The 22,568-nt window shown below is 45.8% G+C and overlaps 1 protein-coding gene across 2 annotated transcripts in view; it reads left to right on the top strand.

Annotated features, from left to right (window-relative positions):
• SYN2 (synapsin II) overlaps positions 1-21,734 on the top strand; it is a 189,560-nt gene extending 167,826 nt beyond the window's left edge. For both annotated transcript variants that reach the window (XM_034997232.1, XM_034997231.1), the window contains 3 exons: positions 13,976-14,036; positions 18,083-18,299; positions 20,831-21,734. In XM_034997232.1, the coding sequence (XP_034853123.1) occupies positions 13,976-14,036; positions 18,083-18,299; positions 20,831-20,966 (414 nt within the window). In that variant the 3' untranslated portion in view covers positions 20,967-21,734. The remainder of the gene's footprint in view (positions 1-13,975; positions 14,037-18,082; positions 18,300-20,830) is intronic.
• Positions 21,735-22,568: the final 834 nt, after the last annotated feature.

Raw genomic sequence — 22,568 nt, 5'->3', positions numbered from 1 at the left:
TCCCCGCTGAGCAGGGAGCCCAACGCGGGACTCGATTCCAGGACCCCGGGATCATGACCTGAGCCGAAGGCAGCCGTTTAACCGACTGAGCCACCCAGGCGCCCCTCATCACTCCCTTTTCTAAAGATCAGTGCCTTCCTGGGATTATACTGCAACCTTGGAAGCCAAGTAATTGGATTCTGGAAATCCTTTAGTAAAGAAAGAAGAAAAGGGGTGGGGAGGGAAAAACTATAAACCAGCCCGGAAACAAATTACCCCCACATTTGTCTTCTTATCATTTGAATGTTACAGAATCATAGCATAGGAGCATAGTTGATATTCATGATAATGGACCTGAACCATAAAGAAACAGTTATATTTAACTCAGTATTCCACATATTATTTAAGAAAGCTAGAAATATAATATATAAGAACTATCTGTACATGGTTAAGCGTCTGCCTTCGGCTCAGGTCATGATCCCAGGGTCCTGGGATCGAGTCCCACATCGGGCTCCCGGCTCAGCGGGGAGCCTGCTTCTCCCTCTGACCCTCTCCCCTCTCATGCTGTTTCTCTCTCGCTCGCTCTCTAAAAAATAAATAAGATCTTTAACAAACAAACAAAAAAAGAACTATCTGTAGAAATGACTAAAATAAGGGTGCCTGGGTGGCTCAGTCATTTTAGTGTCTGACTCTTGATTTTGGCTCAGGTCTTGATCCTGGGGTCTTGGGGAGTCTGCTTTAGGATTCTCTCCCTCCCTCTGCCCTCCCCTCCCACGATCAATAAATAATCTTTTTTTTTTTTTAAAGAAATGACTAAAATAAAACTGTGACAATTGGTAAGTCAGTTCTTTTTCTGGATCTCAGTTTCTCTACCTATAATATGAGATAGATCTAAATACCTTTTGAGCTCTGAAAATTTCTTTGAGTAGAATAATTCCATCCTTGGGGCACCTGGGTGGCTCAGTCGTTAAGCATCTGCCTTCGGCTCAGGTCATGATCCCAGGGTCCTGGGATCGAGCCCCGCATCGGGCTCCCTGCTCTGCGGGAAGCCTGCTTCTCCCTCTCCCACTCCCCTCTGTTTGTGTTCCCTCTCTGGCTGTCTCTTTCTCTGTCAAATAAATAAATAAAATCTTTAAAAAAAAATACTTCTATCCTTACTCATGCTGGATAAATGGGAGCTTCTGGGCCAGTAGACTTACTTTGGGCATCCAAGTTGAGAGTAGCCCCCTGCTGTGGGATGCTATCATACATAGCTCGTATGGGTGTTTTATACCTTCTGTAGCTGGCTCACATGTGTCAAACCTCTGGGCAAGTGCAAGAATCTGTTTCTGTACTCAGGAATATTAGTCACCAGAGAATTACAGTAGAGTAATTAAGAGAACAAAGATTAATTGCTTATAGAAATACAAACCTATTATTTAAATGTTGTACTTAATGAGGTGATAGAAAAAGATTTTCCTGGTTAAAAAAATATCAGACCTGTGGTTAGATTTTATGATTTTGTAAAGCTTAGGGATTAGCAGATTATTGCTTGTCTCTGCCCTAGAGGAAGAGTGACAGGTGGCCCTTTTCTTCCCTTTAACCCTGAGAAATACAGAGAACATCTGGTTGCAGCTTAACTTATGATAGAGTAAGACAGCCTAATGCTACCCAGGTGAGATAAACAAAAATGGGTTGTTCTGGGATTCTGTGAGGATCCCTCAAGTACTTTTATAAATAGAAGTGTACAAAACTCTCTTGGCCTTCTACAGGGAAGTCATTTTGAACTAGAATGCAGAGGAGACCTGAGTTCATCCTTGTCCTTGCCACTGACTTACCAAATGACCTTGGGTAGATAGCTTCCTGTTTCTGTGCCTCAGCATCTTCATGTGTAAAATGAAGGACTGAACAAAAAAAACTACTAAGATGTCTTCTAGCAATGAAATTTAGATTATACAGAAATGATATCCGAAGCATAAAAGTTCAGTAACAAAGAGAAATCACCAAAAAAACTTTCCACCCCACAGAAAGCATTAGCTCTTCTTTGGTACAAGCCCCTTACTTTGCAAGCAATACATATTGCAACTTAAATATTCGCAAGAAAAATCTAGAATATATCAGAGTCAAGTCAAGAAACATAGTAAGGAATGAGTTTTCCTAAATATAGGGGCTCCTTCAAAAATCCCTTGTAGTGGGCGCCTGGGTGGCTCAGTTGGTTAAGCGACTGCCTTCGGCTCAGGTCATGATCCTGGAGTCCCTGGATCGAGTCCCGCATCGGGCTCCCTGCTCGGCGGGGAGCCTGCTTCTCCCTCTGACCCTCCTCCCTCTCATGCTCTCTGTCTCTCATTCTCTCTGTCTCAAATAAATAAATAAAATCTTTAAAAAAAAAAAAATCCCTTGTAGTAAAGCCAGACTGACTCAAGGATAAGCTTTTCTCTGCTCAGATCACATTCAAAACTACAACAGGATATTGTGGAAAACACACCGTGCTGGGAGTCAGGATACTCAGGGGTTAGTCCTATTGTGTCATAACATTATGTGACCTTGGAACCCGAGGTCTAGCTCTAGACCTCTGGTTCCTCACTTATAGAATTAAGTTGAATCAGAGATATTTAGATCCCTTTCAATTCTAAGGTCACGTGAAACCTGGAGTTTGCCCAATTGCAAAGTCTGAGAGTACAGTTGTCTACAATACTGCCCTCACTCCTGACACGAACAGAAAGTTCAGAGAGTTCCCAAGAATTCTCTGGAAGGACTCACATACTTTACTGCAAGCTGTTATACTCACAGATGCATTATAGGAAAGGATACAAATAAAAAATAAACCAAAGGAGATGCACAGGGCAGAGTCTGGGAGTATTCCAAACATGAAGATTCCATTGTCCTAACCTCCCAGCATCCATATGTAACAGTACACATGGTGCCAATCAGGGAAGCTCATCTGAGATTCATTGTTCACAGTTTCATTGGCTTTCATGTCGTAGGCATGCTTGACTGATTGACCACCTGCTTGAAGTTGATCTCTAGCATCCCCATCCATGAAAGTCAGGTTAATACCATGTGGCCCCAGGGACCACTGTGAGTCACCTCATCAGCATATATTATCAAATGTGATCTGAGGGGCTCTCACCACAAATAAAAAGACACTCCTATTACTTAGGAAATTCCAAGAACTTAGACTTATCTTCCAGGAGTGGGGGGACAAAGCCAGATTAATCTTTGGGCAAGACCAAATTCTTTACTATATACATGATTAAATTAAGTTAGCAAATGTCTCTCAAATACTTTTAGCCCTTTGTGCGCAAGGGCTATGCCTTATTCAACTGTGTCTCCACTGACCAGCACAGGCCTAGCTCAACGTGTGTGCTTAAAATTAGTTAATAGACTTAGGGCTACAGAGATAAATGAGATACAGTCCCTGTCCAAAAATTGTTTATATTCTAAATTGAAATCATGACTGAATTCACAAAGGTCATCACCATTTGTCAGATGGTACTTTCTTGCATTCTCTGTTAATTTCCTCCTGAACCTTGTGCCTTGACCCCAGGCCACCTTAAAGACAGAAAATATACCAGAATCTGTCACATTTGGCAAAACGCTGCAACTTGGGCTTGAGGTCATGACTCTACTGGTCATATTTCCACCTCCCATTTCTCCCTGATGATAGCACATTTCCACTGGTTATGATTGAGGAGATATTTCAGTCATCCTGGCTCCAGGCCCGTGGAGCTGTCAGACCAGATTGCTTCCATATTCCCACTATTATATCTGCCAGTTTATCTGCATCTTTAGCCACATGAATCTCTTCTAAGGCCCACCCTCCATGGGTGATCTGGATCCCACCTCCTTTTTCCTCTCATGTTATCCCTCTCTTCTCTATCATCGATTTCCTCTTTTCTAGAAGATTATCACACCCACCCACAAACATCTCCCATTTAGAAAAATAAAATAAAAGCCAATCCCACCATCCCACTGAAATTGCTCTTGTCAAAGCGACTCCATGTCACCTAGTTCTCATCTTCCCATATTCTTATCTTGCATGATTTCTCATTAACCTTGATGCAGTTGACCATGCTCCCTCTTTCTTGAAACACTTTCCTTCCAGTGATCCTGTTCTTGCCTGATTTTCATTCCACCTCATTGGTTTCTCCTTCTCAACTCCTTTGCTGGCCCCTCCACTTCCACTAAATCTCTACATGTCAGTGCCTTAGAACTTGGTCTGTGTACTTTCCTTGGTGATCTCAGCTAACCCATATCTATCTCCTGCCCTGAACACTCCTTGAACTCCAGATTCATATTTCTAACTCTTGCTTGACATCTTTATTTGCATGTTTAAAGGCATCCTAAATATAACATGGCCAAAGCAGAACTCTTTTTTTTCCCTTAAATTTGTCCTCCCTTCAATTTTCCCCAAGCAATTCATGTAGGCCCCTACCTGCCTCTTTGCCTTCATACCATCCTAGCTCTTCCTCACTGGTAAGGGCCTTTGTATGAGCTGTGTCCTCTGTCTGAAACGCCTTTCCCCTTGTTTTTGCATGGCTGACTCCTTCATGGCAGTATAACTGACATTTCCTCAACAATCCAAAGTTTCCACCTAATCACTGGCTACCACCCCTGCTTCTTTAATTTTCTGCATAGCACTTGCTATCAGTTAAAATCATTCCTGTCTGTTTATTTCTTTGGCTCTTCCAGTAGAATGTAAGCATCTGAAGAGTAGGGGTCTCTTCACTGCTGTATCTCTAGGGTCTGCAGAGTAGCTAACACCTAGTAACCATTGAATATATCATGGGTATACTAAGGAGGGTGCAGTCAGTGGTCAGTAGGAGAGTTAAACAAAAATAACAAAACTATGTCTGCCTACTTTTTATTATGATCATGTGATAGCAATTCTGTGCAAATGACAGTGATTAAAATACTCCTCCTACCCAGACAAACCACTCCCTTCTCCTCCCCTAGATATGGCATTGCAGTACATACTTGTTGAGTGAGTTCCCAGGTGGAATAAGTGTCTTTAACAGCCCTTGCAGCATATTGGAGTTGGTGTCAGGATCCTATGAGCGATTTTGGTAATGTGCAAATGGAAGGGATAGAAACCAAGGGATATTACCTGGGTCCCAGCCAGAACTCTGCATGGTGCACTGAGCCTTTAGCTGCTGTCACTAAGTCACATTCCATTCCTCACAATTAAGCCCCTCTTGCTGGCCTCTTTCTTCTGTGGCTTTGGCAGCTCAGACTGAAAGAGCTTCTGGCCTGAGTCACAAGCCCTAAGAGCTATTTCTTGCCCAGTATTCTAGGTCAAGACCAGGACCGACAATGACTATTTATCTACCTTTCTCTTTTTCCCTCTCTATCCTTGTCTGCAGCTCCACCCTTAAAGCTTTCATTTCTTTGACTCTAGAAGAGCCCCTAAAGGAGGCTGAGGGGGATATTAGTAGAGGGCACGCCTTGCCTTGTTGTCAGCCAGCCCCTTAGCCTGAGATGGATTAATTATAGAAAACAAAAAGCAAAGTCATTGGAGTGGGCCCAGGCTAGCTGCTTGCCCAGTTCAAAGGGGTAGGGGTGGGGGTGTAAGAGGCACTGGCTATGTTGCTAAAAGTAGGGAAGTGAGTGGCAAAGCCTTATCTGGCTAATGACAAGTTGGTCTTAGCCTAGCTGGACTGCCAGCTGTGGAGCTGCCCTAAGAGTTCGCCAGAGCAAGTGACTCCATCGGCTCCGAAGTGCTTCAGGGAGACTGTTCTTAAGGTGGCAGTGACACCTGGTGGCCAGTGATGGCCAAAGCCTCCAGGCTATATACGTTTGAAGTCTCCCCATAGGCCCTGCTCTCCCATCACCCACACACCCTGGGGTCTGTCTTCTGGGATCTGAGCTGGGCCTTATAACCCGGGGCTCTAGAGAGGTGTGTGCTGCTCCTGAGACTCTTGGGAATCAGAGAGAGAACTTCAGGTAGACAAAGCTTTCAAGTCACGCCAGTAGGGGTGGCATCCCCGTGCTCTCCTTTGTGTGGCTAATCTTTTTTCATTTCCCATTACACTGCTTCCACTCTTGTTATTTTCCTGTGAAGTCTTCCAAAGTCAAAGGACTGAATTGCTAATGCAGGGATTTCAGACACCAGAGAACTTTCCATTTGGCTTGTGGGTTATACCCATGAAGAGTGATTCTAAGACAGCCTTTGGAAGCATTAGTACACATGTGGTGTCCAGGAGGAAGATGAGCCTCTTTGCCTACCTTGAGCAGGTCAGACCACACCTGCAATGTTGTTTCCAGTCTGAGGGTCACAGTATAACAAGGACAACTTCTAACTCTAACTGGAATGTGCTCCCAGGAAAGAACCAGGAGGTTGAGGCATTTGGCAAATCTTTGAGTAAAAGTTAAAGGAGCTCCAGTTGAATAGCAATAGTCTCAAGAAGCCCATGACTTAGTACCTTCAGCTCTGTAGTAGCTGTCATGGGAGAGGACTGGTGCCAAAAGGCAAACCTGCTAGAAGACAGGAGTAAACTCTCTAACACTAGGAGAGGAAATGGCTACTCTGAGAAGTGGTGTGTGGCTGGCACATCATCGCTGATATTCATTCAGGGGCAAGATGAGCCCCTTGTCAGAGATATGGTAAAAAGGTGGGCTGGGGACTAGGGATGTTCAAGTAGGTAACTTAAAATCTCCTTCCAGATCTAAGATGCTGTGTGCTAGCCACAGACCTGGAAAGGGCAGTAATGAGACTTCAGAATTGAAGGACTGAGGTCCATAAACCTGTAGCCTCTGGCCTCTGGTGGGACATTCTGCCAGTCCTTTTTACTGGTTTTCTGGGCTAAAGAGATACTCAAAATATTTCCAGACAGGTCTTTCCAGCTACAGAGGCTTGAAAAGACGAAGTCTCTTGAGTACAGGACACCAAGACTGAGAAGGGGTTTCACTGGGGTCTAAAGTGCAATGCAGTTAGGGAAGGGACACAGCTCAGATCCCAAACATGGGACTAAGAAGGACTTACATAGCTTAGAAGAAGTAAATTTAGGACAAATGAAAGGCCTTCCTGCTTCCCACAGCAGGACTGGCTTTAGGGAATTTGTTCCCCAGTGAGTGTAAGCTGAAAATGTGAGGAGATTTGAGGCAGGTTCAGATAAAGTCACTAGTGACCAGATCCCTTAGCAGACTATTAAGGGAAACTGACTATTTTGGGGATGTCTTAACTTTTAAGGGACATCTTTAATCACTTGAAGCTGACATTCTGACCTCGGGTGACCTGGCCCTTAGTGCCCTCATAGGTCTCATGGACTGCCCCCATGGGACACTTCTTATGTCCTTAGGAAATCACTGATTATGGGAGGGCCCCAATCCAGGAGATGAGCTCTGCCCTCAGTGTAGCAATTTTCCTCATGAAAGGAGGAGGAGGAGGAGCTCATCCTTGGGAACCTTTCATAACCTTTCAGAGGAAGAAAGGTGGGCACTGGTAACTGCTGGAGTGATCTCAGAAAAATCCCAAGGTGCCAGAAAACATGCTGTCCCCTTTGCTCTGCCTGAACCTACAACCTCCCGACCACATTCCTTCCTGCTGCCTCATTCCCCCTGGGGTCCTAGACCGGGGGAGTGGAGCCTGGGGGAGCTGATCAGAATAGCTCTGTGGCGTGTCCGGCGAGGAGCTTGGCCTGGCCTCTTTCCTGGGGCCAGACCCTGAGACCCTTTCCCAATTTCCTGTCTCAGATATGCTGAGCAAGCACAGGCCTTCCTCCTTAGTGGGGGCAGCTGGACTCAGGCCAACAACTCTCAAAAGTTGAGTCACTCAGTGTCTTTCCTTCCTCAGCTTTCCATCCTGCTGGGACCTCAGATAGGAGCTCCTGTCTCCCAGCTTGTCTGCTGAAAGCCACAGGATAGCAAATTAAAGTTGCCTTTGACAAAGCCCCATAAACCCTCATCCATGGGCTTGGTTTCTCTCCTAGACAAGTGATTTCCTGTCCATTCACCCCAAGAGCTAATATTTATTGTTCTGAAATGACTCTTCTGCATCTTCAGGAACCTCATTGGAACAAGTCAGTGATATACAAAGGGCATGGTATAACCTAGCTCAGAATCCCCTACATACTGAGCTACTATGCACCAGGTGACAGGAAGCCACCCAACAATACTTTCTCCATCAACGCATTACATTCTAGAGCTTCGTTAGAGCTGCATTCCTTTGGATTGATATTTATTATTATCTAAATTATAGTAATGATGCTCACTTATATCATTGCTTTGCCTAGCACTGTACAGTTTACAAAGCACAGACATTACTTTGAGTCTCACCATCCTTATGTGAGATGGTTTGGGCTGCTATATCTATCTCCATTTCATACATCAGCAAAGAGAATACAAATGACTTGTCCAAAGTCATACAGTTTATAAGCAGGAGAACTGAACCTTCTGGTCCCCAGTTTAGGGAGTAGTCTACAATGCTATGCTCTATGCGTTTTTCATGAAGGTAAAAATGGAGAGAGCTGGGCCTTTGTGGCCTTGTGTAAGGGAAACCCTTGCTTTCTTTCTCCTGACAACCAGGTGCTAAACATGTCAACATAGAGGAGTTTCTGAGCTACACCTGCCTTTCCTGCCTCCCTGACTTCTCAGATTGCTAAAACTCAGTGGGTTCAGCAAAGTGGGATACCAGCCCAACCGGCTTTGATGGAAAGCAGTAGCACACTCTACTTGCCAAGCCCCTAAAAGCCTGTGCCTGCAGACACCTCTTCTCAGGCTCAATAGCCCTGGGGTCTTGCTGGGCTCAAGACTTTGCAGCTAAGAAGGGCTTGTATCCTATCTTAGACACCTAAAGAACTGAAAAATGCATGAAAGAATCAATGGAAACCCAGAACCAGAGAGCCTGAAGAAGTCATCTGCCTGCAACTTCACGACCTCCTCCATAGCATCTCTGACCAGAGTTTGTCCTGGCCCTGCTTAAATACCTCTAAGGCCAGAACGCCAGGAGGCTCACTACTACCAAGTCAGTCCTTGACTTTGATCAGATTTACATTTGACTGACTTTGATCTTCTACTCACTTAATCCTCCCAATTGGTCTGCTTGAGGAACTGAGACTCATAAATTAAGTAACTTTCCCGAAGTCACATGAGGAAAGATGTCATTCCCATCCTTCTCACCATCCTATCTGCTCCAGATACCCACTTTTTCCCCATGTACCTATTTTAATTCCACTGGTGTCCCCCTTAAAGAAACACCCAGAACTAGTTCCAGTGCTCTCTTGTGAGGCTTATCAGCTGAAAGAGCAAAGAACCGGTGCCCTCCCTTCCTTGAGACACTGAAGCCCCTCTCGTTGTATCAAATTTTTGGCAGCAGTATTATAAATAGAGACCCTTTGAGGTCATTGTCATTCTATAAAGCCACAGTTGGGTTTTTTTCCCCCTTATGCTGCTGTAAAGGCCATTTATTCCCCTTTTTTTGAGTGCAGCTGAGCACAAGCATTGGACTACATATTCTTACCTGTTTGAGTCAACTCAACTTCCTGAGGGAAACTGCAGCTAGTCTGGCCATGGGCTCCTGCCGCGGGCTGGCTATAGGCCAGACTTTGGCAGTGACGCCAGAGTGGCCAGACTTCTGTGGAATTCAGCATCTCAGGCGGTTCTTGGTGACTGGAGACAGATCCCATGGTAGCCAAACCCCACGGGAATAGCCCTCAGCCTCAACAGATGGATGGCTTGTGGGTGGAGCTAGAGAGTCTCAGCCTAGCAAAGGAGAGTCCTAGGGGACTCTTCCCCTACCCCTCATAGTCCCTGGGAAGTCTTCAGTCCACAACCGCTGTGGAGCCAGGAAAGGGTGAAGCTCCCTAGGCGCCAGACAAGAGTGGCCAAGGCATATTCCCAGGCTCCAGCTCAAAGGACTGCCTCTGGGAGCTCTTCCTCTGAAGCTTTTGGAAGGGAAATTTTGGGCTCAGTTCATCCATGTCATATTTATATATTTCTGAGGCTGAGGAGATCCAGGGCCAGTCTTCATTTGTATGATTACCCCTGTCTACTCATCCAATGAGTATCTGGAGTTCTACCATTCAAGCTTAATCTATGGGATTTTAAAGGGTCCTCCCTGCCCCCCGCCGGAATCATAAATTGTCAGGATAGAAGGAACCATAGTGTTCACCTAATCTAGCTCATATTTAGTGAAGGAATATTCTCTACAATATCTTTTTCTAATTCTCTAGGCTCTGCATGAACATACCCATCTCCCAAGATAGCCTCTTCCACTGATTTTACTATAGAAAGTTCTTCCCATAACTAAAATTCTACCTTTCTGGAGCTTTTGCCCATTGCCCCTGGTTCTGCTCTCTTGTTATATGGTCTTCCATAACCCTATCTAAAAATAACAATTCTCCTGGAGGAGAACATCTTAAGCTGTTCCTGACCAATGTCTGAGGTGATTGGCAGCCATCAGTGGTATGGGGTAAGGCCCCAGGAAAGGAGACTGGCAAGAGCCAGTCTAATGACTCCACAAACTATATGAACTTTACTGTCTTTCATCTGAGTATCCTTCTCAGGCAATAAGAAACCATAACACTGGTAGCTTGTCAGGGAGACCAGAGGAGGCTTTACTATCACAACTAAATAAAGTTCTCTGAAGCCTAGGAATAGAGCATTGCAGGGGGTATTCCATCATGGGAGTAAGACTTGGGTAACAACAGAGTTTCAGAGGAAATTCCTCATCAATATCACTATCATCTGTTGCATTTTACTTAGCACCTACTGGGGCCAGATGCTTATAGATATCTAGATTAGATGAATAGATAGATGATAGATGATAGATAGATGATAGATAGATAGATAGATAGATAGATAGATAGATAGATAGATAATCTCACTTAACATCACAGAAACCTTGTGAAAAGAGGTGGGTTCAGAGGGGTGAAATAACTTGCCAAGGTCACAAAGCTAGCAAATGGCAGATCTGGATTGAATCCAAGGTCTTCCCAGCCCAAAGGCCCAAATTCCTCAGTCACTCCGCTGCCCAATCTTAAAGACTTGCTGCTGGACACCTAGGCAGCAATGTATGTGTATGTGTGTTGGGGATGAGGTTGATGTCCATGCCCAGTCTTAGCATGTCAGAAGCCCAGGTAGAAAGGCCACCCTGTTACCTGTGCTCCCATTATCAAACACTATATTCTGGCCCCAGACTTCACTAGTTGGCAGCCAGGTCAAGAGAAAGAAGAGATCATTGTGGGAAAGAACTCTTGGGCCTAAAGTGCCCCTGGGTTAGGCAGTCTTGATGGAAGCAATTTCTGCTTCTTTGAGGCTTGTTTTAACTTTACCTTCTGCATCTGATACACATGTACATGTAGCAGGCCTCAAATTTAATTCCCTAACCTGAGCATTTTCAGAGCTGCTCCCTGGAGTTGATACCAAATACAATATGGTATCATATTACATATACAAAACTTTTATGATTTAACAACATTTCTCTCCTAAAGACTTATACTCTAGTCCTTTTCGGATTTTCACCATTATTGTACTACATGTTCATTTATTTAACAAGCATTTATTAAGGACCTCTTATATACTCAGGCCTGTGCTTGAGGGTGTTGGTAAAATGTCGATAGTCTTGAATTTTCCAAAATATTCCTAATTCCAACTGTTTTAACTTTTTAAATAAATAGTTCCTGTACAGGCCATATACCCCCATTTTTCTCTGAGAACAAGGGACATTGCATTTGTCAGGAATTAGGGGAAGATGAAGACACGTAGTCTGTGCCCTGAAGGATCTGTCAGTCTTGTTGGGAGCATCATCCCAGTCTTTAGGATCATAACACAGCACTACGAAGACCCTCTTCAGTAGTATGAGTCTTCTAAGTGCTGTTTCAGGATTTCAGAGAAGAGATCACAGTCAAAAGGGGCAGTCAGAAGGGTCTATTTCATGGATGAGGTAGAAAGTGACTTAGACGTCTAGGATGTATTGGATGGGATTGGTAAAACAGGTGGAAAGGTATTCCTGGAGGGCAACATGATGTGGCCTAGCCTTGAGAATAAAGAGTGAGGGGTTGTGCCTGGAGGGAGCAGGTGCGTTTAGGACACGAGGGAGAGAAAAGGCTAGGAAGGTCATTTCCAACCATGCTGAAGCAAGTTTTAGATGTCAGCCTGAGGGATATGGTTGTCATCCTGTTGGCAATGGGAAGAAAATGTGAGCATCCGGTTGCCTAGCCTCACAGCCCTGCTGCATCAACCTCTACTGTGTAACTCTGGGCAAATTACCTGACTTAGTTGGGCCTCAGTTTCTTTGTCTAAAGATTAGGGGTGTTGATAATAATAGCATCTACCTCATAGAGGTCCTTTGAGGTTTGTGATACTTTATCAAAATGTCCATCATGTTACCTGTCACATATGTAGTGTTAGCTATAAGTTTTTAGGGCAGTAAAGTGACACAATTAGGGAAGGAGTGTAGGAGGACACTAGGTAGGCACAGAGAGGATAGATTAGAGAGAGAGGAGACTAAAGCATGAGGAAACTATTCTGGTAATGGTATAGTAGTAATAGTAGTAGTAGTAATCTAGTAGTCTAAGCAAGATACAGAACAGGCTTGACCAGCAATGGCCAGGAGAAGGTGGTGAATCTTAGATGTTGAGAGGGAAAAACTGACGGGTCTTGCTGCTGACTGGATGGTGTGGTCTCTAGCTGGTGTGTTGAGTGTGGGTATTTCAGTGTCAGAGCTCAGACCAAGCACCGTAACATTGCTTGGAAGAAGGAGAGGGGAAGTATTGGTGTGCTTGCTGTGATCTGTGAGAGGGTGGGGACTGTAGATAGAACAGCACCCTCTGATGTGGTGGCACCAAGGACATTTCAAAGGTCCCCTGCCTCCTACTGCCCTAATTCCTTTTAGTAGGATGGGTTTAGGCAATATTGTTAAAGATCATGACATCGGAGAGGGTAACACTTCAGCTCCCTTTGAGTGGAGCTGAAAAAAGGCCTTCGAAGGCAGGAGAGGAGACTGATGGTGAGAATGGAAGGGCCGTAGGAAATGGGGAACAGGAGAAACAGTTTTCATGTGGGAGTAGGGCTGCGGGGCACGTCACGAGGGAGAGAAGCACTGAAAGAGGAAGTGGGAGAATGCTAAAGACATGCTCAGCCCATTTCACAGCCTTGCCCCTGCAATTCCCTCTGTGACATCACCATTGGCACCCTTGGCACCTCTTAGGCTTTATAGAGCATTTCCCTTGTACTGAATTTAAGCTCCAAATGCTCACTGCCTTTAATTCCAATGTTAGACAAACTGAAGTCACATGCATCTTCGATCCTGTTAGGGCATAATCAGAATTATAGCTGGGAGGAGAGGAAGCATGGGAGTGGAGCCATGTTGTTGAATAAAATGTAATTATGCTATTTGAGAAGAAAAACAGCTTGGCCTTGAGTACTTTTACAAGCATTAACATCTTACTCTTTCCCTCTGGGTAAGGGGGGTTTGGGGGAAACAGATGACTGCCCCCTCCTTCAAGTCCTTCTCTGTGGGAGTTCCAGCATAGCCCAAAGAGTGGATCTGACTCCAGAGCCAGCCCCAGAGCCGATCCAACCCCAGAGTTAACTCTGCAAGAGAAGTGAGGCAAGTCTGGGCTCATCACCTGGTCCAGGCCCCTGGAGTCCCCTAAAGCCCAATCCACTCTCTGGAGTTTGGTGTTGATCCTCCCTTTCCTTCAGGAAGCCAGGCCTGTGAGTACAACGAGGACCTGGACAGCAGGTAGCCACCAGAGAAGAAACCAGGTGCTGTTAGAAGACTCAAAGCTTCTAGACAGAATAAGTCTAAGAGGGAGGGAAATGAAAAGAGAGATTAGGGGATCTCAGACACTGCCTGTCAGGGTGGGACTAAGCCCCAGACTGCCTAGACCTGTGCCCCAGCAACACTCCAGAGGTTGAGAACCCCTTTGAGGTGTTTCTGGAACAGCAGAAGCCTCTAGGCCAAATCCCATGGTCCCCATCAGATCCCACTGCATTCATGCCACAGAGCCACAGGGTTTCTCTTTGGAGTCTGTTCGGCATTTTGTTTTTATCTCTTTTGCATTTTGTCTTCCAGAGTGGAACACTTAAGGATCCGGACTCGAGCAAGACCCCACCTCAGCGGCCAGCCCCCCAAGGTTGTTTACAGTATATTCTCGACTGTAATGGCATTGCAGTAGGGCCAAAACAAGTCCAAGCTTCTTAAAGTGATTGGTAGTTCATTTTTCAAAGCAGAAATTTTAAGCCAAAAACAAACAAGGGAAGAAAGGAAAGCGGGGAGGGGAGCAACAGACCCTCCCATTGGTGCCGTTTCTGCGTTCTTTCAGTGCTGACTGGACTGTGTTTTCCTCTGCAGTGTCAGCTCCTCCGTCTGGTTGTTTACCTGTTCCTGTTCGTGCTTGTAATGCTCACTTATGTTTCTCTGTATAATTGTGTTTCCAGGGCTGTTTGTCAACAGTGTACAAAGAATTGTGCCTCTCCCAAGTCCAGTGTGACTCTATCTTCTGGGTGGTTTGATATTATTTTTTAAAAGCATTACATAATGTGGGGTGAAATAGGACTGGGGGGATGGACAGGGGAGAAACAAAGACCACAAAATTAAAACCCAACTCCTCTCCTTCTCCGCCCCCCAGGCTCAGTTTAAAGCGCCCCCCACCCCCTGCTTACCTCCATGAGTGTGCTTGGGATCTCCAATGAATTGTGCTTTTTGCTTCCTTTCTGCATGACTAGGGTAAATAGATAGAAGTTTAAGAGATTTTCAAGGTCTAATTTCCATAGCTTCATCCGTTGAATCTGAAGGCATCCACCTTTTTCTCCATTTGCTAAAATTTGGTGCAGTTTGAGTTTATGTGAATAGGCTGACTGTGCCTGTAGAGCTCTTGTGTTTTTAGTGATGACATGAAATACAAAGAACAAGCTATTTCCAGGAATGTGTTCTGTATTTTACATCCCAGTGTACCTTCTTTTTTATTATTAACTAATTAGCTATGAGATTAGACAAAAAAAAAAAAAAAAAAAAACGGGGCCGCTGATGTGCAATATCAAAGTGAACTTGTGAGTATTTTCTGTGCGTTGATCTCAGTCCCCCTAAGTTGTTTCTTCTTTGTTGCTGTTTCTGAATTGGCCATATTATGCGCTTCTGTGGAACTGAGGCTGCTTTGTATTCCCCAAAGCCTGACCTATGTACAGAGATGATACTTTAGCAATTGTGGACATAGGATGCAGGAAACTACTGAAAGTCTGAGAAGGAGTCGACCATTCTGCTCTTGGCCTCTCCCTAGGCAATCATGAGACCAAATCAGAAGTGTCCCATTTCACAGAGGGGGTACACTGCCTACAGAACTCTGAGGTGGACTCCTGCTTTCATTTTCAGCTGTAACAAGAACCCTCCAGAGGCCAGAGAATGAGGAGTGTTATCTTTGCTGGGAAGAACGGTCTCTGATTTTAGCTAGTGTGTGTTTGGGGCAAAGGCTCCACAGCCATGGCTCTGGAAGAAACCTCACCAGTTTGTCCTCTTTCCTCTGACATGCCGTTCCTGGGCAGTGATGAGGCAGTTAATTAAAGCAGGCCTCGGCTTCAGCGCCTCATCTTGCCTTCTCCTAGCCAGGTTGGGATGGGCGCTGAGCGGTCTTCTCTAGCACTGTGGTCCGTGGGAGTTCATGCCAGCAGTTTGCATTTTAAAGAAGTGCTTCTAGCTCTACTGTTACATTCCTCTCACTTCCATACTGATACGTTACCGTTCTGGATTCCAGGTCTGAGGAATAGTGTTGATAGTATGATGTACGTGTCAAGGGCACGTGCCCTAGTTTCTCCTTTGGTTGCTGGCAAATTCTGAGGCTACAGGAAAATGCACTGAGTGTGAGTGTTCTCATCTGTGATCCCTCCCTTAGATGGTGATGCTGGTCAATCTGTTGTAAATATATACATATATGCATTTATGCACTTCCAGGTGGGTTGCATAAGAATCAGGTTCTTAAATACCTCCCAATCTGATGAAATGGTAGAAAGGAATAAAGCAACATTTCCCAGAACGGAGGAATACATTTTTATTTTTATTTTTACTTTTGTCCAAGTGGTGAGCTGATGGTGGTGTTGCTTCTCTGCATGTTATCAGTGTGAACATCCAGGTGCTTTTCATGTGACATTTGTGAGCCACAAATACAAAGTTGCCATTTGAATTCAGTCAGGCTCCAGGGTGGTGTTAGCCAAAGTTTCTCAGGTGGGGGAGAAACTGATTAGGGCTCCTACTGCCAAATGCAAGCAGGCAGTGTAACCTGACTATCATGTGCCCTCAGGCAGCATGCTAAGGGACAACTCTGTGGCCTGGGGGACATCCATGTCACAGTATAGGATTGCTGTTCAGGTGTTTTGTACCCATTTCTTTTCTGATGTTGTCCCCTTTTTTTGTACCGATCCAGCTGGGAGAACCTCAGCCAATGCTGGAAGTGTGATTTAAGTACCTCTCTTTTGTGACTCTCTTGTACAGCTTAATGTGCAATAAAGGAAAAGTTATATCTGTCTTCAGTGTTAAGTTGTAAAGTTTCTGGCTATTCAAGCATCTCTGTACAAGTGGGAAAGGTTCCTGGTATAAGAGGCTGAGCCATCAACCTGCTGTACTTTACAAGAAAAGGCTGATACAGATGAAGCCAAACTTTGGAAGAGGCAAAAACTGGCTAACGTGAAATATCCTGATCTGTCGTCTTCATCTTCACTGGTTATCTGATTTGAACTTGGAACTTCAAGTTTTCAATCCAAAATTCCATTTGTGTATTTATTTAGGTAAAACTAACTCTGGTATTCATTGGTAATTGATACAGTGGAGTCCATGCCATGTAGTAGGGAGATGGGCTGATAATCATGGGTGCACAGTGGTGTAGATGGATAATTCTGCCTCTCCAGAGGGTATAAGTACTCTGGTGTTTCTAGGATCCTAAGTTACAACACAACTCTTAGCTGCTCTTGAGTTTCTATAAGCCTACTCCTTCCAGCCAGCCCATGAATGTGGACGCCGGGAGTGAGACTTGAGAAACTGGATCTCTCAGGCCAATTATGCATCATTCCAACAGTCAGTATGCACTGATGAGGACATCTATTAAGTCAAAAGATGACTAAGGAACCCCCACCCCTTAGCAAAATCTGAGCAATCAGGTATCACACTTACTGCCTGACAAGCCCCAGAGGAAGGATGGCCTTTTCCCCCTCCAGGCCACCAGATGGTTTTCTGCCTCATGCTGAGAGAATGGTATCCTGGTCTTTTTGGGGGTGGGGGTGGAGGTGGGAGGCTGCTTCTTTGTGGGATGGTGCCCACATCCCCAGGGGAGAATAGGGCTTGGATTTCTGGAGAATTTCACCACACACACTGGGGAAGGGAGTGGAGACCCCTGAGGATGGTACTAAGAGGCAAAAGAGCACATGGATACAGAAGATTCCCCCTAGTCATCTGCTTGAGTTAATGTTAAAATGAAGCTCTGGTGGGGCGGGGCATGGCAATCAGACACGTGCAGGTCAGGAGCTGGACAAGGCCCAGTTCTGTAAAAACAATGCAAATCTGTGATCATTAATGACTATAAAGCACACAATACTTTTTGAAGAACTTTCTTGTCCATTAACATCTTTGAAACACTACCTTCTTGAAAGACAACTAAGACTAGGGATTACTTTTTCATAGTTTTATGGTTGTAAACACCAAGGCCCAGAGAAGTTTGCAGACTTGCTCAGGGAGTCACTGATAGACTGTGTCTTGACTTTCCAATTCCCAGACCTATGCTCTGTACTGCCTTGTACTGCATCTACAGTGTGGAACTTGAGACCTCCTAGTAAACCGTGGGGCACGTTGCCCTCTGCCTGAGGAACCGCTGGGGAAGAGGGGTGGGGTCCCTCCAGTCTGGGGGCCTTCTGTGAAAGAGCTTGCTTCTGATCAGGGCCCCTCATCCCATGCTTTCTTCCTTGTCCTCCTGACACCTGCTGTGCCTGAGGGGCTCTGTCTCTGAGGAAGTGCAAGTAGCGGCAGATGTATGAGGGAAACCAGGGGCTGGCTCTGGAGCCCCACAGAGCCTCGGGTGGCTTCTTGTAATAGAGCTTATCCTTTTGGTGATTAACTAACCCCATCCTTTAAGACGTAGATTCTAATAAGAAAACCCTTTGATACGGTTAAATTATGAAGTTTTTCTTGTACTGAACCTAGGGGGCCCTGGGCAACCCCAAGGAATGCAACCCCCAGGCAAGGTGATGCCTCCACGCCGGCCTCCCCCTGGACCATCACTGCCACCTTCCTCCTCTTCCTCCTCCTCCTCTTCCTCCACCACCCACGGAGATGCACCCTCCAGCAGCAGCTCCCTGGCAGAGGCCCAGCCACCCCCGGCTGCTCCACCACAGAAGCCCCAGCCTCACCCACAGCTCAAGTAAGAGACAACTCAGCAGCTCCTTCCCCTCCCCTCTTCCTGCCCCCCTCACAGGCCGTAGGCTCCAGAGCTGCTAGAAAGCACCTTCAATCAGGCTTTCTTCTATAGATATTTTTGTGGGACTTTTTTGGGGTTTTGGTTTTGGGTTATTTATTTATTTATTTGTTTATTTTTGGCTGGGGGCATGGTTGGGAGTTGATTGGGGAGGGTAGAAAAGAAGGAAGTGAAAGTCTAAGGTCTAGCTAGAAGCTCAAACCCTCCCCTTTCTTCCTGGGGAATGCCAATAAGGCAGAGTCACTGCCCCTTTCCTATTCTTATATTAGCTTAGGGTTTTGGTTTTTTTTTTTAATCCTGTCTCCCACTCTTTTTTCCATTCCTTTTCTCTGTGTGTGTATGTGTATTTCTCCCTCTCAAAATTAAAAAAAAAAAAAAAATCCTCTTTCCTGCCTTTGACTCACAGTTAGGGTGTGCAATCAGCAAGGCTGCTCAGAAGGAAAAAAGGGAAGTAGTTAAATCCATTTCAACTTTTTACCTTCAGCTTTGTCAGAAGGAGGTCGGTTTCTGGTGTGGTCAACAGAGGAGGGTCCAGATAGATACCCTGAGGAACTCCATCTTCTTGGGCTTCCTCACTCCCTAGAAGCCCCCATCACACTGTCCTGCTTCAGAGGAAGAACTGAGGGGCCCTGGAAAACAGTAAAGCTGTACTTGGGATGCACCTGAGTGTGGATGGTAGTCAGTTCTACCCTCTCCTCTAGAACTAGAGATGCCTCTTTGCACCGTCCCCAAACAGACCTCTGTCATCACTGTCAGCAGAGACAGCTGTAGCCTTGCAGGGATGGGAGGGACCCATCAGTGCTTTCAGAGTGAGGTAATGGGAATCTTCAGGGAGGGAGAAAAGGAGCCACTTAGACATGGTCTAGTCATTGCATAGATGAGTAAACTGCTCAGAGAGATTTGATTAATTTTCTTTCTCAAAACTACTCTGCTAGTTAGTGGCAGAGCCAGGATTCAGGCTCAGGTGGTCCAGATGACCACTTTCTCTGGGTCTTTCAACCCTTGGGACTGGAGGGGCATCACCCACTCCTGCTCCCCAGCTCTGGCCAGTGGCACATTTCACATCTCACCTGACCCATAACTTCCCCTCAATCCAATTGTTTTCTGCATGCTGACTTTTAAAATCTCTCCTGCCTTCTCATTAGCCACCTCTGGCCCCAGTCTGAGAGCAGATCTTTGGGTTGCCATTGCCTTTGGGCTGAAGTTTTTGAATAGAGCCATCATCTGACAACAAGCAGGAGGCTTATACCCAGTGCCCCTGGCTGTGCATGCAGAGGGAGTCCTCCCTCCCAAAGGCCAGCATGTTGGGGCCCATCGCCAACCCTAATGGAAGGCAGGGCATCTGTTCAAAGTCATCAACTGCAGGAGATAAACTGCTCACACTCCTGTAGAATGGAATTTTGGGGGCTGCACCCTGAATGTAGGGAAGGGCTGGGAGCCCTAAGACATCAGGAGAAAAGTTCTACAGCCAGAAACCATCAGGAAAGAGACACAGTGAAAGTCAAGGAGATATGGCAAACCACTGGATACGCCAGACCTCATATTCTCTTCTCAAGGGCTGGGCTTGGCCTCCCCTTGACCTTCTTGCCTTCAGTTTTTCTCTCTGAATCCCTAGTCTCTCAGGGGAAAAATTGGTTCCTAGAATGTATGTGATTTGGGTTTTTAATTAGAAAACTGCCTAATGTCCTTGTGTGCACCAGATACGTATCTCTTCTGCCCCTGGATACCCTGAACTGCATAAACCTCATATTAGGACTCCTCTGGGGTAGGCTACAAAGAATGGTCATGTCCATTTTAAGAGCAGGTAACTTGAGGCCTTGGTTTATTCCAAGTTTATTTGGAATCAGAGGAAAAAAAGCCTAGTATAAAGACCTGAAAAGGCCTGGAGGGCATTTTACCAAACACCTGCACATCACAAATGAGAAACCAAGTCCCAGAGAAGCACAAGAATGAGTGAAGGGCAGATCCAAGACTTTGACCCAGGTCTTCTGATGCTGGCTTTACCACTTGACAGTTGATGGAAAAGAGAGTGCAAAGAGTCTATGGTCCCCTCGTTGCTATATTTCATCAGAAGGGAAGGGTGTGAGATTCTTAGATTAGTACTTACCAAGTTGGGACCTCTGAAATGTAGCCTGTGGGCCCTTTAGCATTAAGTATAAGAAACAGCCTTTGAGTCACTCCTCCCTCTTTCCCTTTTCTCTTTTTTCCCCCTTCTCCCTCTTTTCCTTCTCTTTTCCCCCTTCTCCCTCTCTCCCACACTGCCCCCATCCTTTCCTGTTTTAGCAGCATTGAAGGAGGATAAATAGCACAGGGGCCTCCCCGGGTCCTGGCAGTACTCCACTGCTGGCTTTCTCCTCCATGACCCTGGTTTCCCTGGGGTGGGAGTGGGGGTTTGGTTGTGTATCCTCATGTCACCGTCTTTCCCTGCCTCACTGGGAACACCCCCTCTCACGTTCTCTCTGGTTTTTATCTTCAAGCAAGTCGCAGTCCCTGACAAATGCCTTCAGCTTCTCTGAGTCCTCCTTCTTCCAGTCTTCAGCCAATGAGGATGAAGCCAAAGCGGAGACCATCCGGAGCTTGAGGAAGTCCTTTGCCAGCCTCTTTTCAGATTAGCTCTCCAGATACACGGGGGCACCTAGCCCAACCGGGAAAGGCATCTGAGACATTTGCCAATAGTCAGCCACGCTTGGTGATGTCCCATGACCTTGATGTGTGTGGTCCCTTCCTCTGCTCCGTTGTGCTAAGTGATATTGTGCAGCTCAGAAAAGACCATGTGAAAGTCTCAGGGCAGGCGCCTAACCAGCAAGGGGCACCTGACAGAGAGAATAGAGCTGCTTTCCCGTAGTCCTGAGAGTTTCCTCTGAGGTCATTGTTTGCTGTGAGTGTAGTGGCCTTATTGTGACAGTGTCCTCATGTCTTATTCTTCTTCACGAAACCAGGATTCCCTTCACTGAGGACTCTTGGTAGCTTAACCTAGCTCAGAAGCAGTGCTAAGCATGCCTCCGCTTTAGTCAGTGCTGCCTGTTTGGGGAGCACATACTTACCCAAAAATGCTCTTGGCTCTAAGTGTTAGGAACCTACCCACACTTGGATCCCTTGTCATATCTGTTTACCTGTTTAAAACACACCTGCCCAACACAAGAGATTCCTCAACTGCTATCATGGTAAAGTACCTTTAGTCTGTTGATACTGGAAAGAACAAGGATCTGCAGTCCCCCCCACCCCACCTTTTCTGTCCTCTGGAGAGCAGTTCTTATGTGCGTGCTGCAGTGATCTCGAGCTCCGAAGCTGCACTGTAGGGAATGCATGCCACTGTAACAGCAGTATACCAAGTTTTGTGTTCATCTCCAAATAAATGTTAAGACCTTTGGTGTAATAAAAGCAGCAGCATTAACCAGCATTTGATTCAGCCATGAGGTCTCCCCTAGGCCACCCTTTTGGCTGAGAGAGTATATGTGAGGCATATGTATGTGCTTGCAAGTGTAGGGAAGGGAAATGTCTAGGAGAATGAAGCTGTTTGTGCCAGTATGCTTGTGAATGTATTTATGTGTGAGTGGCTATTTGCAAGTGGTTGAGAGTATGGCCATCCTTTAGATGTCACTTATGCTGGGCCTCCTGACATCTGGTGAATGTCCCTGCAAGACAACTGAAGTTCCTTTGGTTACTAGCATTTCTACCGATTTTACTGAATTTGTAGCCTTTCTAGTAAGCATAGCACCCTTGTCCTATGGCAGCCAAGTTAGATCTACTTGTCTGGTCCATCAAGCTCCTCAGCTAAAGCCACACGGGGGTGCCAATGAGGCTGGACCGACCCGCTCTGATGAGTGGTGTCCCACAAGCCTGGCCTCAGGCATCCTAAAGAGGTCTGCGATTGAGAGTGGGCTCGGAGGGACTTCACTCTGGCTTCTTCACAGCTCACACAAGAGTAGGTTACCAAAGACCACGAGTCCTGTGAAGATAAGCACCACATCTGCACTAATAAATGGAAACCAGTGTATTAACGTTATATCTATATAATTTCCCACACATACCCATCCTAACTCAACAAAATAACACTCAGCCAAATGCCACTATCTTGCTAACCCTCCTCACAAGCAATAGATGCTGAGAGGCCAGAGTGTGAAGTTCTCTGGCACCAGGGTCTCCTTTCTAACTCAGCCCATGATTTCAGGGTTCAAGGATCCAGAACTCTACCTTCTTCTACACTTAAAAAAC

This window comes from Mirounga leonina, unplaced genomic scaffold (assembly GCF_011800145.1).
Source record: "Mirounga leonina isolate KUSES-001 unplaced genomic scaffold, KU_Mleo_1.0 Mir_94, whole genome shotgun sequence".
NCBI classification, from domain to species: Eukaryota; Metazoa; Chordata; class Mammalia; order Carnivora; family Phocidae; genus Mirounga; species Mirounga leonina.
Note: the sequence above shows the minus strand (reverse complement) of the source record. Positions and strands in the feature narration are given on the sequence as shown.